The following is a 15487-nucleotide window of genomic DNA, read 5'->3' on the forward strand; positions in this document are numbered from 1 at the left end:
TCGATATTTCTTTATTAGTGTAGTTTACGGTTTACTCAATTAACAGCTTGCTCATACCGTGAAGGAAAATATAGTGCAGTATATGAAAAAATAATAATAATACTACGATAATAAGACACGCCTTCTTTTAAAAATCGACGAAGCTTATTCGGCTTACAGTCTATTAAAATATAATCAGTGAAACAGATAAAAAATCTTTTAACCATAATAAGTTGAACCCAGATTATTATACCTATTAAATGCGATGTAAAGAAGAAATAACACTCAACTTCAAGAACAATGTTTTTTAAAAAGTTTTATTCTTGGGTTCATTAGCTAATTACAGGGCCGACCGGGTCTAACACGTCACTCAAGTTCGGCCAACTAAATTGATAGGATAAGTGTCGATATTCCGAAACACTATAACAGGTATATCGTAATAATATCAACAACCAAAACACGCCATTTGAGCTTCAGTTTTGGATTGATTGATTGTAACGAACGCTCAGAGTGATGTTTTGGGCTTCAGTCGGACATTCGTGGGTCAATCTAGTTATATGTGTTTATGGGTTTCCTTCCATCTAGATTTATATTTTTAGTAACTAAAAATACACAATTTTGTGGTTCAAAATCAAACAACGCAACCAAGCAACTTTTCACTTATATTCCACTTTGTTATTTTTTGTATGACAAATACATTTTAATTTATAATAAACGTTTTACATAAAAAGCAAATAACTACATCATGGCTCAAATAAACTTACTTTATATTAAGAAAAGCATCTTAGTAAAGAAATAATATTTTTTTAATGTGTAATTTTGTAATGACACAGTAGCAATTGCTATTGTACTAATTTTATTATAGCCAGACAACTTAAATATGATTCATGTTGCAATCTGAGGAAGTTCACTAATAAATAAGATTGATAGTTTGGATATATTTTACGCTTTAGTATAAAAAGTCTTAGTCAGCGATCGTTCAAGTGCTTGAAACTAGTCTGAAGAGGGTCGACCGATGAACTAGATACAAGCATCATTGGCTTAGTTAACGCTGTTAGGGACAGCTTATTTGTTAAACGTTTTATTTAGCAATTATATTTAACTAAATAATTATGAGGTATTTTTGGACCTCACTAAATCTGGAAGGGTAACATAGGCTTTTTGAAACAAGCTTCGTAGCAATAATGTGGATTACAAATTAGTTGGTCTTGGAGTTCTGTTTTATTTAGAAATTATTTATTTAAACATTTTTTTTACCAGTAAGGGGATTAGTTTATTTTATTTTATATCGTATTGTTTCTAAGAGAACCACAATTTCATTTGTTTAATTGTTCATATCTTGATTTGTCTATTAATGTTTCATTTAAACTGAGAGTGTGTGTTATTCTATCTATTCAATAAAACATTTGATCTAACGACTACAGCCGTAGGCTTATTAGAAAAGTCACAATACAAACACATTTTAAAATAAATACATACACATTCACACAAAGTTTATTCATGTTTATCTCAAAAAAGAAATTAACACTAAAAGTAAAATATTTTTTGTAAATATATAATTACTATGAAGAGTGTTTAGAGCAGCTGAGTTTCATCATCGGACGTCGAGGCAGAATATGAAATACCACTTACTACCAGATGATCATTAAAATATTTCCGAATACGACTTAGGGTTTTTCAAGTTTTTTTTTTTTGAAAAAGTTTGGAAAAGCACATACAATTGTGAATCTATGAGCGTTATCACCTTAACATCAGATTAGTATTGTGCCCGGTAGCCCCCAGTTCCATATAAAAATAGAAATGTCATATGTGTAAAAATATTATGCTGATTGTTAGACGTAGTATTGTACTCCCAAGCATTATTAAGCTTCGACATAACAAGCACTATGACAATAACGTTAAATTAAACGCAATACAATGTCTTGGTTATTAATATATGCAATTAATATCTAGCAAAATGAGAGCGTTCGTACATATGTTACGAGCTGGAATTTAATATTCTGTTTCAGTCTTTATATTCTATTATTTCATCGTCAATCTTTGTATGTAATTTTCCCGTACTTATGTCACACCTGGGTTATATGAATATTTTTGGCATACCCAACTATCTGCAGTTGAGATTGTATGACAATTATCAATGCCACCCAGTGGCTCTATCATAACGAAAATTATACTGTCTTTCTTCTATGAACAAGCCAAGTTACGTAAAGCAAAGATAGTACAACAAATACTTGCATATTAGAAAAAATAAATGATCACGAAACCATTATAGAAATCTGATCCTTAAAAGGCCTCACTGGTTTTTTTACAAATAACAAAGACAACTTGACAGGTATTAATGACTTATTCATATTTCACGGAATCTACGAAAAGGGGTTGTGTATCAGGATTAGGGAATGCAATCCCGATCTCGCGGGATCTCGATCTCGCGAGATCCCGTGTAATTTTTCGGGATCAATCCCGAAGCATAATATGACGAGATCCCGTTCGAGATTGACGGGATTGGGCTGCAATAGTCAGCGATTCTACACACATCCACTCGGGACGCTTCACGCGACATGCATATTACATAGGGTACATTGCAATGGACATTAGATGCCGGTTAGCAGATAGCACTCTTGAGACACTTTAGAAGATACTCTTTTTTTAGAAGTTACTTTCAAAATCACCAATTTTAATATCCTTGAGCTATACCTACTTTTGTTTTGATTATGTTCATAATTAAAATTGTTAGTTGTCTAGTTCGTAATATTAAAGGATAAAGGCTTTTGTTTTCTTTCAAATAATATTTTATTTTAATTAACCTCACTATCGCAAACATGCAGTTTTCATCGTATTCAGTCACGTGATTTTTTTTTTAACTATACCAGATCCCGAAAATTTCGGGATCCCGCTGGATTGATATTTCAAATCCCGCATGATATTTCTAATCTAAACTCGAATTCACGATCTCGAGTCGGGATTGCATTCCCTAATCAGGATCCAGATGTGTGATACGGTGTAAAATTCCTGTAATGTGTGTGACTTACATATAATCAGACAATTTGTGTAAACTATGAGTTCATAGTTATGAAAGTTATCAAATTTTTGATGAAAATTGTTGTACAATGTTACACGGCGCATCATAACAGGCATAGTTGAAATGGCGTGTTGGGTTAAGGAATTCGTGACACACCCACCTTATCCGAGTTCCAAGCTTTTCCAAGCTCTAGAAGTTTTACCTTTGAGCGCCCACAATAATTTATAATTAGCCAATTTCTATCTTACTTAATTATCCTTGACTGTAGAGATTTCAAAAGCGATACGAATAAATTTTAATTTGCGGTAATTTTGTATTGTCTAATATGTTCCAATCCCAGTGTTTAAAAATGATATGAATCGAAAAATATCAAAAAAGTTTATATGAAAAAGTTAAGCAGCGCTTCCATTTAAATAATATATATGTAATATAATGAAATCGTACTATACTACATACACTATTTATAAGCAGTTTCCTCATTTGATATCAAAAATTACGAAAAATTGTGACAGTGTAAAACCTATATTTATGCCAAGCGAGTGTTGAAAACAGCAACAAATTTGGAAATTCGCGGTAATGCAATTGCAAAAGTGAAGACGAGTTCGAGCGACCAGAAATTCCTGAAAATTTTATTATCATTATAAAATAGCATTTTAGCTTCTACTTTCTAAAGCTTTTTAATAATTGCATTGCTAATCAGTATTTAGTAAACAATTATTTAAATAGTTTATAGCAAAAAATAAAACGAATGTTATTTATAAAGATATTTTATTAAACATTTTTTGTAAAATAGATTAATTCAAACTGACATTTACAACAAACAACTATAAAATTCTTTGTATCGTTTGTCTAACACTAATCAATAGGTATTGATACTTGACTGGGTGAATCGACTCGGAATATGAACACGTACTTAACGTATCTCTTAAGGATGGGTTGCGGATTAAACGATTGCCCCCATACAAAATCATCTAAGTTTAGTTAGAGATATTGTGGCATATTTAGATTAATCTATGTTAGAATTTATACTGTGACGTATTACGATTTACGTAAAGACATAGTCATACATTTAGTGAAAAAATGTGAAATTTTTAACATCTTAAAATATACCAGCAAAGAGCAAAATAATTATTTATATATTAGATACAAAAGAATGGCGCAACTCGTTTAGTTGTGATTGGTGCATAGGTGCTGTTGACCAATCACAGTCAACGCAACTTTATCATTTTGAAATCTGCATTAATTTAAATAATAATAATGGTATTGCAAATATGATATAAAATAACAAAATGTATCAAAATATCTCTAACTTAACAGTTTTCAACTTCAAATGATCGAATTCTGTAATTACCTTGTAGTTTAATCGTGCTAAGTATATATGCTTAATAACATCATTGAAAGGCTTTATTTTTAGTTCCGGCACAAATCTCATACCTCTTTGAAACACTTAAGCAAGGGGGTAACATAACAACTACAATTTCTTACATAATAAGTGGCTCATCGCTTCGTGTCTACTGATCTGCTGCATTTAATATTTCCCCGAAAGGTAATAAATATAATTGGGGACGAATTCCTGATTAATTGAACTCGAATTGCACCGTATACCAATTGACAATCCAATTTCCTACCGAGTAGACATGAAGTGTGACGGCTTATAGGTAATTCGTAATCTCACATCAATTTTTTATTACAAAAATACACAACCTATACCTACAAAACAATACAAAGGAAACTGATGTACGCTTATATAATATGTTTCTCGTGTACTTATGTCTGACAGGAACAAAACGAGGCCTAGTCTTGAGATACAAAAAACCTGAGAATATGGAAGATACAGAAGTAAGAAACTCTTAACAATTTATCGCTTACAAAATTATTGTTTGTTATAATAAAAATAAAAATACATCAAGGTAATAAATAGATTTTAAAGACATTTTAAATAATGATTGTGCATAGGTATGCTACATATATAACGTTAAATTTACACACATAATTTATGGCGAACATCACATATTAGCAGCACTACCAGACCACAATAATTAATCATTAAATTAATAAAATGAGGGAGATACAATAAAATGAAATATCTACACATTAAATTATCTATCCAAGGGTATACAGCCCTTGGTTTGGTATAACTACAGCATATACAATTATATGATTATATACTTTGCTGAAGCGCACACATATTTAGCGTCTAAAATCCACCATACAGTGACATATACTTTACATAACAATATCCATACAACAGCTACATATAAAACTTACCCTTACATTTAAGCACAGTTTCAAAAGCTCCTTTGACTAGATTCGGCTTAAAAGTGTACGATATATTTATTATATGGTTTCCGTATCTGTTATTTCAATTACGCGAAACGTACACACGTCATCGTGGTCAGTTCCAACTGTGATTTACAAAAGGGATTAAAACTATCATTTTCTTTGCCTCGATAAACAGATAGTATAAATTAAAACTCAGCGTTACCACTAGAGTAGAAGAAACAAATGAGTAGCTATATTTAAACAGTATCAAATATTTAGTTTTAGTCTATGAAGTGTTAGAAGGTTAATGTTAAAGTATTTAGTCAATATTTTTTATAGAAATTAGCAGACTAAGAACCCTTTGTGTTAAAAGATATAGTAAAAAGCTGTGGTACTTATATTTTTGGGTTGAAGAGTGTTAAGGGGTCAAAAATGAATTGCGTCATACTTTGAGAGAGCGATTAAATGTCACAAAGAATAGAAGAGTTATAAAATTTGCTACTTTTAAAATGTATAGTTTTTATAAAAATAATTTTCAATACGTATAAAGGGTCAAAATTATTTAGACGATTACAGATTATAAAAGTATTGTTAGATTTTAATATTCTCTCTTTACGATTTTAGGATGGATTAATATTTGTAAGGTTTTATACTAATTTTCCTTTATGTGGAAATATACTGTTGTGGTGTGAAATCGCAAATATTTTTATGATAATAAATCATATATATGTTAAACATAATACCTATTACTTTCTTTTGAAGTTTACATATGAATCAGAAGATAATCTTGAACAAGTGAGCATAAACGTCTACACATCGAGTACTGATATTTAAATACTATGAATGCGTTAAATTAATTACTGATTACAGTTATAGTAGTAAAAACGTAACATCTACGTGAAATTTATTGCAATGCCAAGAATCATCACCAATGCATGATTTTATAACAAAAGGCTAAGTAATCTCAACCTATTATTTAGGAGAATTTCTTAAATAGAATTTTAATAAATTTATTGTAGTAGTAAATGGTAACTTAAACAGAGATTTTTAAAATTTGATCCCATGTATTATATGAATCTTATTTTTTACATTCAGTACAAATTATCTTATATTTACTTGTAACATTTAATTGTAATTAAATAAATCAGCGCAGAACAATAGGCGACTATGCCTCTGAAATAAGAATACATTTAATACTAACACTCCCGAGTGAACGAGATATACAAAGGAAACAGCAAACTGAAAATCAAAAGATCAAACAGTGAAATAGTATTCAATCAAAATATAGCTTTATACTACACATATACCTCGGACATTAACAATACCTACTGGAGTTCCAATCTCCAACGAGTAACAACGTTATTCACAAATTCACATATACTATCTAGATAGTCCATAGTCTTGCGTAATCACGCAGGGCCTGCTAGGGTTGTGCTCACCGGTACAGAAGCGTTATTGGATAGTCCATAAGGGGTTTCCAAAGGTTCTGAGGGCTCCTCGGGAGGCGCGGCAGCCGGCCTGATGTTATCAAGCCTTGGACGAGGGGAGTAGCGCGGCGTCAGCGCAATCCCCCCGACAACTGGGTGCGATTGGCGATTCCCGCCTGAAGGACGTCGTGCATCAGCCGCTCGTTCTCCTGCCGTACTGTGGACAAATACATAGCTGAATTGCTAACCGTATAAACCTTAGTGATAAGTTTTAGTCCCATTAAATGTTTTAAGCCAATAGCCTTCGATAAATTATTTTTGTGGCTTTACACTTTTAACAAGAATAGGTTGAATCTTTAAGGGCAGATAAATATTTCGAAGTTATTCAGAGTGAGCGAATGCTTCTTAGAAATTAAAATATCATTAGAAATGAGGAAAATTCTGGATTATTTGCCCCTTTAGTATAGCAAGTTAACACAGATGTGCTAATAAGGTGACTTTTCCTTATTACTATAGATTTATATTATTCTAGATTTGTCAGTAAATTATTACGAACGGATGTTTTGAGTTTCAATTCAGTTAGCTAAGAGAAAAATGCATTACTGAAACCATTATAAAATATGTTGCCAACGTAGATAGTTTTCACAATCTTCTACCGTAGAAAAGGTTATATAAAAATGGTGGTGATAACAACGAATATTAGCACGAAAGCTGCAAGAAAATTAGTACAAAATGTTAGTAATTAAACTTTATTTTGGTACAGATGTACCACGATTATGTTAGATTTACAACTTTTTCACTATTTCGCTTCGGCATCAGCTACAATCATTTTATATATTATAAAATGATTACGTGTAACGTAATTATTTAGTTAATTAATAACTAGAAGACCCGGTGAAATTCCTATCAACTATACATAAAAAAATTAAAATAATAAAAATCAGTGAGTACAACCTCTTTAGATCTGGACCTCAGATTTCTGAATCTGTTTTATGATCATTCGTCAATCTTAGAGGCAAGAAGATGATTAGCCTACTGTGCCTGACACACGCCGTCGACTGTTTGCGTTTAAGGCAAGCCAGTTTCGTCATGGATGTTTTTCTTCAACGTTTAACCGAATGGTTAATCCACACGTCAAACCTACGTCGTCATGGATGAGAGTCGCACGCTGAAGCCACTATGCCAACACTGCTCACCTTCATATATTCGTCAAAATTTAATAAAAACATTTAAAACAAATCAAAGACATTGGCCCTCATACCACAAGTATGTAACACAAATTTCTGAAGGCATCCATAAATATACGACTGCCAAATAACATAAGAGATAAAATATTTCTCAGCTAGAAACAGTTTTTATTGGAAAGTTTATTCCTTATTAGTATTTTACTTTAGTTATTATTTAAGTTTCCTTCCGTTTAAACTGTAAATTAGCCAAAACAGTCCAGCCATTCTCTAATTTTAGCGAGATAATCGGAGGGCAATTTTATATATATATATATATGGATGATGTCTTTAAAATTGTAACTCAACGACAAAGTCGAAGATACCGTGGGAATGAAAATAAATTCAAATAGTATATTTCCGGCGTAATCAGAAGCCTGACCTATTTTTATTCACCCATCGTTTCATAAAAACATTTCATTTATGTCAAAAATTATTTCTAAGGATGACATGATATCATTACGACAGTTTATTCTTATTTCGTATACAAAAAACCTAAATGAGAAAGTTGTTAATAGAAGAGGATTTTTTGTGTATCAGTTGTAGTTCCTTCATCTGCAGACCGATCTCATTTCCTACTTAAACTGTTTACACATGTCTGTAGGTTCAGTAGTATGAACTTGACATGAGCTGGCAAACAGACCCTGACATAAAATGTAGGCTACAGTGTTATGTCTTTGCTTCAGTCCATATTGAATACGATTGCCCACTCTTTGAATCCCCGGTAAACAAAAAAATAAGTCCTCAGGCCTCAGGAACAAATACAGAAATATATCCGCCATAAATAATATACTTGTTATGTGCGCCCTAGTAATTTTTAAAGCCAATAAAACTATTCATGTGATTGATTTGAACTAATTTACATCATAATGATGTCATGCGAACTAAGAATACATTTACAATCGCAATTTGCTTGACTTCGTCTAAGTAGAAATATACCTTTTGTCCATAGATTTAAGTCCTCGAAATAAAATGTAGAATTCTATTGTTAACAAAAGTCAGCGTTAGTTATATAGAGCTATATACCACCGACATGGTAAAATTGATGAATCGAATACGATTCGAATGAACATAGCAAAAATTGTTGAATCATGGTAAAGCTCCAGTCTGTGCTCTGGTTCAAAATAGAACTACTGTAAATCATAATATTTGATTTAATTCGTAAATATCATAACCAACAACAGGTAATAGTAAAGCAACAAGTGTAGACGTATATAAAAGGTTTTATATAGCACCACAAAGTATTTATTACATTTGATGATTTTAAGGTTCGTTTACGTCAAACAGATTTTTTTTTGTTCGACGTGTATGAAATGAATCGGAAACCAAAACAAATTGAGTTACAAAGTCACTATTCTGAAATAGTCTGATGCAAATTTATACATTGCCTGATAATTGTTACGAAAATTGTAGAAAATATTCAATTCAATTTCAGTACATATAACATTAGGTTGATTTCTTTTGTATTTTGTTTTTATTCTAGATGTGAGCTTTAGTAATAAGTATAAATATTCATCACTCATCGGTTTGTGAGTTTCTAGATAAGGGTATCACAGAAATCTAAAGTCAGTTTGAAGATTACCATACGAATGCCGAGTCATATAACTAAAGACATATTTATAACATAAGTTCTTAATGAGAGCTCCAAGAGTAATTTGATAGAGGCCTTTGAACAACGCAAATTCGATACCACGTTCCTTTTACTGTCACAAAAACAATTAACTCGGACCAAAAGTTTAATTTAACGGTATTCAAAGTGTTGCAAAGCGACATTAATTATCCTAAACAAATAAAGTTAGTGAAGTAAGGCAAATGACGAGACTTTATACGCCACGGCGGGAAATTACAGATAACAGAGTTAAAACTGCTGGCTTAAGTGAACTCCCGTGAACCTCCAACTGGGGCCAATCCCTAGCTTCGAAGGGGATAGGGATTACAATTAGTTGGGCTTTGGTCTAAAAGAACAGTAAAAAACTGTGTCGCCACGAACCATCTTCCAATTGGGCTTGCCGCTCGGCGTGTCTATTTTTCTTTAATACTGGCGATGTCTTCTTGATGAAGGCAGTTATATAAATATACATAGCGGCTCATTAGCTTCATTCCTCTTCTAAATGTACATTTGTTTTATTATCAATGAATACAAGTAATCTTGTGCATGTTTTACTAAATAAAATCCATGTTGAAATATACAAGGTTTCGTTACTTACTTTGGATGAAGTAATAACGACTATTACGTTGTACGAAGTTATCTTTAACACATTGTAAACTGAGTCCATAAAATTAACAGTAAGTAAAAGATTATTGGCGATAAGGCCGCCATTTGCACTCGGCAAATATCTACTTGTAGGTCTACGTATCAGAAAATTCCTGTACGATCTAGTATTATATAATTTTTACTGTACAGAAATTTTAACAGTTCAGAAATAGCAAAAGATATTATTGAATACCCCTATTTTCTGGCGCTTTAAATTATTTCCGTAAACAGCTTTTTATATCCGCTTTATATCTCTGTGGTCATCCACAAAGTTCTTTAGATAAAGTTTTCGCAATGGTTCGATGGATTTTGAAGATTAATGGATGCTTTCAGGCAACGCAATCTGACTTTTACAACCGAAAAACTCCGTTTGAATAAATGTTTGCATTTATCAAAGTAACGTAAGGTGATTTGTTTGAGTAGTTTCCTGATAGCTTAAAGAGTTAACTGTATAACCGAAGAGATACTGTTTGTTACGAGTAGAATAAATAGACAATGAAGCGTTTAAGGTACTTGGTAATATAATATTAGCACAACGATATCGACGATAAAAATCAACTGGTGTGTCAATCTATAAAACATTGCTTCTTAAGAAGTTAGTTATTATAAGATCGCATTTTGAATAAAACCTACGAAAAATCACGTTTAAAATTGATCGATATTTAATGCGCCTTTTATATTTAAAAAAGGAACAAAACTTGCTTAAAACATAAGATTTTCATTTGACGTCACGAAACATAAATTTTTTGTAATGAAAACGAAAAGAAATAATATTAAGTATACCCGGTCAACCTTCTACTGTTTTATTTATTATAATCTACAGAAAGTATAATTTAAATAAACGTGGAGAAGGCTAGGTTTATTACTCAGTCGACTTTTTAATAGCGCGTCTGTTTAACTACTATCATTATACAGAAACTTTTATCCGGAGATAACCTGCTCATTGCTTTACAGAAATGTGATGTTCTGGCCTCGTTCCAAAGTAGTTGCTGTGTAAATAAGTGGCCAAAACGAGCTTCGTAAACAGGACTCTTCATAAATAGATTCTTATATGAAAATTTATTCGATTTGAAAGCACGAACTATTCCTGCTTAAACTATTCTGTAGATTTGTACAGCAGCTGAACGGTCAATAAAGAAACAGTGGAAATTAATCTTTTATTTAGCAAGAATACGTTTATAACTCGTGAACGTATGCTGGAAAGAAATAATTATCTTAACACGTTAAAGTGTAGTCCATTTTTCACTTGCTACAATTGTAAAGAATGTTTTTTAAACAGATTTTTACCGGACTTTACGAGATAAATTTAACGAAGACATGGGCAGTACACTCAAATAACATTAATCTTTACATGTAATCTTTTATAGAACGATAAAAACCATACAACTTCGTATAAATAACACTTTTGTCTAAACTGTTTGTTTTACATACAAATCGGTGGCCATCAATTTAAACCTTACATTAAATTCTAAGAAGCGTTGAGGCTTTGATCATGCGATCAGCTCAATTATTCTTTTCGGGAATATAACTGGATGTCTTTATTCTATATATTAATTTAAGAGAAAATCTAATACTCATAATGATGAATTAGAATACAAAGGAAATCCATCTTGTAATACATGTACAACGTTATGTATTAAAACGGCATTATGTTTATACATAGAAGAACAATTAAACAAAAAAACTTAATTTATGCAATACCTTACAAACCGTGTTTCGTGACCATCATTAATAATATTTTTTTTGCAGATACTGTATTCTGGAAACTACGTAAGTGTTAACTATAATTTCACATTATTCACATAGTAAACAACTTACGATTCTACAGTATTAAATTATTAATTTTGCTAACAAATATTTTGCTTAAGTTGCGGGAACATAAATTCTTGGGCGTTACTTACTAACCATAAATATTTTAGGAGTTTAAGGACAAACAATGCATGACACATGACATTTATATTAAAGCGAATCCGGGTTTTCTTTGTTTTCCAAAAGGGGTTGTCAGATCAGGTTATTAGCGACCTGTAATATCTAATAATAATGCTAGCCCTTACTTAATAGGCAATTTGGGTGGTGGAGGCTAGCTGGTGCTCAACAAGTTAAGTCTTTAAGGGCCTCTGTGTTTTAACTATGTCGATACGTCTTCCAAACGACAGTCATTGTAAAAACAACTGTCTTACAGAATACCCTTTCTATGTGTGTGTGTGTGTGTTCTATGATCCAGTAACTCTCTTCTAGAAGTGATCCATAACTTGTTATAGATAACAGTATTATCCTATATATTGAATATTCTGTGTACATTCAAATGACTTATACCACAGCAGCAAGGATTGCACCTCGATAAAAAAGCTCGTTAGTTAAAAATCAAATAAACACAAAAACCTTTTGCGTTTACGTTGTCCGATGTATGACATATTTCAAGTTTTAATAAAGCCTTAAGTACTGAACAAACTAGCACAATTCACTGAAAAGAATGGTGTGGTAGTTCGAGTTAATTTGACGTTAGAAAAGTACCTCTGGGGAAAAGTATGTGATTTGGGAAGAGTGTGTTTTAATTTGATTACCGTATATGACTGTGAACTCAATCTGTTCACAACTTTTTTTAAATAATATTTGACCTTTTTATTTACTCTATTGTAAATAAAAAGTTTAATAAGCTCTGGCTATCTTCTTTCGAAAGTCTTTAAAATCATTGTTTTCCTTGAAATATTCGTTATTAACGCACATCGAATAACTTAGTAACATATGCGGTCAGTCGGTCTTGTTTTCAGGTCCTCTAAAAGTAGTGAGTCTAGACAAGCGTAATGAACATTAACTCTCTTTACACACGGTAGACGTACGTAATCATGATTGGGTACAGGGCGTATTACAGACTGATCAAAATTAACTACGACGTTTAAGATAGCGCGTTATTTTTCTCCTTAAAACAGTAAATTACTATTAAGGCTTTTGTTTCCATTACGTAATACAGACATCGCGATTCAGTCGTTTTGGTTCATTACAAACGTTCAAACACTAGGTGTAGGTAATATGGGTATATCTAAATCGTTATTTATATGTTACATGCATTTTTGTAATTGCCGAATGCTCTGTGTATATAACTGTACTATTTGTGTTCTTGAACACAATTCATTTAATCCTTATACCGTCAGACTTGACATTGATCGATTTACGTAATATACTCATATTATTAAGAACACGAAAACAAAGTTATATGCCGACGTAACTAAGGAACTTATTACTCAAACTTCGAAGATTCCAAGGTATCCGCTATGATCAAATTCTAGAAAATTATTCTTGACGTGTTCAAAGTTTATCGAGACAACAAATTTGTCTCATCTCGTTAAATCACCATAGTATACGTAGATAACTCTTCGTATATTTAGTAAAACAATTGGTGCCATTTTATTAATATAAAGAATACTTTCACAATTTAAGGCACATATTAATTAGGTGGTAGTTAATTAATGGTACAACCGTGTAGTATCGAGCACGAAAAAATCAGTTACATAATTACCAGTAAGTAAATGATTAAAATCTAAAAATAAGGCTATAGTAGTTTATTATCTGTTTATAAGATAGATAACAGATAACATGGCGCATTTTCAGAACAGAGCACATGGTATTCACAGACATTCCTGTCTTAACACCCCAAACGGGTATGACAATTCAAGTCTAACACCAAAACAACTGCTTTTCGATGAACAAAAAACACAAATTGAACAAAAAAATATGGACATATTATAAGTGAGAGTCAAAATAAATTAAGTTATGTGTATTTACTGCCAGTTAGTAATGTCTTTTGTTAAAATAGCTTTTACACATTAAGAAAAATACTTTTTGAACGGATTAAAGCTATGTATTATTATTAATACTTATAATTATTTACATAATTCTAAATTTTAAATTTTTTTTCCGACGTTTCGCGTGCTTTTCAGTTAGTAAGTGCATAAGTTTTAATAATAATACATAGCTTTAATCCGTTAAAAACTGTTTTTCTTACTGCCAGTTATCAAAACATGGCAATTCTTCGTCAATATTTTTATTTGCCAACTATTTTATTTAAATGCATATACTTGTAGTATTGTATAATCTATAAACTGTTTCGCTAATAGTGCTGCTATTGAAAATGAACGATATCGGTACAAATATGAATGCCTAAATTAAATAGGTATTTAATTACTGATTCAAAGATTTTCTACATTAAATTAAATTCAAATTAATACTAAGTACAATGCGTCATAGCATTTACCAAAAGCCCCAGCAAAGTGTGCCCAGACTAAATGTCCACAAAGTGTTGACATTTAGTCTGGGCATTAGAATATATAATATAACACAAAATATATATTTATAGCCATTAAATTCTGGTTATCATATTCAAAAACGATTTATATAGCCTAATGAAGTTTTATTAGAACTTACTTTTTCAAATTGTACACATATAACATATGTATGAATACATACTTGGTAAATATTTTGACCCAGAAGATCTTTATAAAACGAGTCTTTTACAATAAAGTTCCCTGCAAAATTTGGCACTAGGCTGCGTGTGCCAAATAATCAAACTCGGCGTGGTAAGCGGTCGCAGTTTCTGCAGTGCCTCGAGGGCGTACAAATTTACTCGGAGAAGCGCCATTTACACGTGTCTTGCGCATCTTGAATATTGCTTATTTAGTTTCAATTCAAAAGAACATTAGAGATACATATCTGAGTGGTGCTAGCTGACTAAAATTAGGACGGCTGTTGGCGACGTATATTTCGTTTGTATATATTAAGTTATTCATGCGAATAAAAATATTTTTTTTTTGTAATGAGAAATAAAGTTCTTTAAACATTAGTTGCGCACAGGCTAAATTCATAAGAATTGCATCATTTATAATTAAATATAAAAAGGTTTAGGTTTTCTTTATATTATGTTTTTAGTTTAATTTTTATATTAAACTAGGTAACAGTGAAAATGTTTAGAAAACGAAATACGGTTTAATGTATAAAGTTGCCAATATTTTTATTGTCTTTCAAAGTAACCTCCGTTTCTCTCTACGCATCGTCGCATTCGATGGAACCACTGAGAAAAGCAGTGGGCCCTTTCTTCCTTAGGCATTTTAGTACGTTTTCACCGCAACTTCAGGGCTCGTAAAGCGAATACCTCGAATTTTATCTTTAGTTGTTGGGTACAAATGAAAGTCACAGGGCGCCAAGTCAGGGCTGAATGGAGGATGACTCATTATCTCGACACCTGCCATAGTGAAATATTCACCAGTCCATGCGAAGGTGTTTCTGGTCGTCGGTTAAAGTAAGGGGAATCCATCTGGTACAAAGCTTC

The 15487-nt window shown here is 31.8% G+C and overlaps 1 protein-coding gene across 2 annotated transcripts in view; it reads right to left on the minus strand.

Moving 5' to 3' along the window:
* Window positions 1-3756: 3756 nt before the first annotated feature.
* The window catches only part of LOC123711791, a 72419-nt gene continuing 60688 nt past the window's right edge, over window positions 3757-15487 (minus strand). For both annotated transcript variants that reach the window (XM_045664597.1, XM_045664588.1), the window contains one exon: window positions 3757-6904. In XM_045664597.1, coding sequence (XP_045520553.1) covers window positions 6819-6904 — 86 coding nt within the window. In that variant the 3' untranslated portion in view covers window positions 3757-6818. The remainder of the gene's footprint in view (window positions 6905-15487) is intronic.

This window comes from Pieris brassicae, chromosome 1 (assembly GCF_905147105.1).
Source record: "Pieris brassicae chromosome 1, ilPieBrab1.1, whole genome shotgun sequence".
In the NCBI taxonomy this organism is placed as follows: Eukaryota; Metazoa; Arthropoda; class Insecta; order Lepidoptera; family Pieridae; genus Pieris; species Pieris brassicae.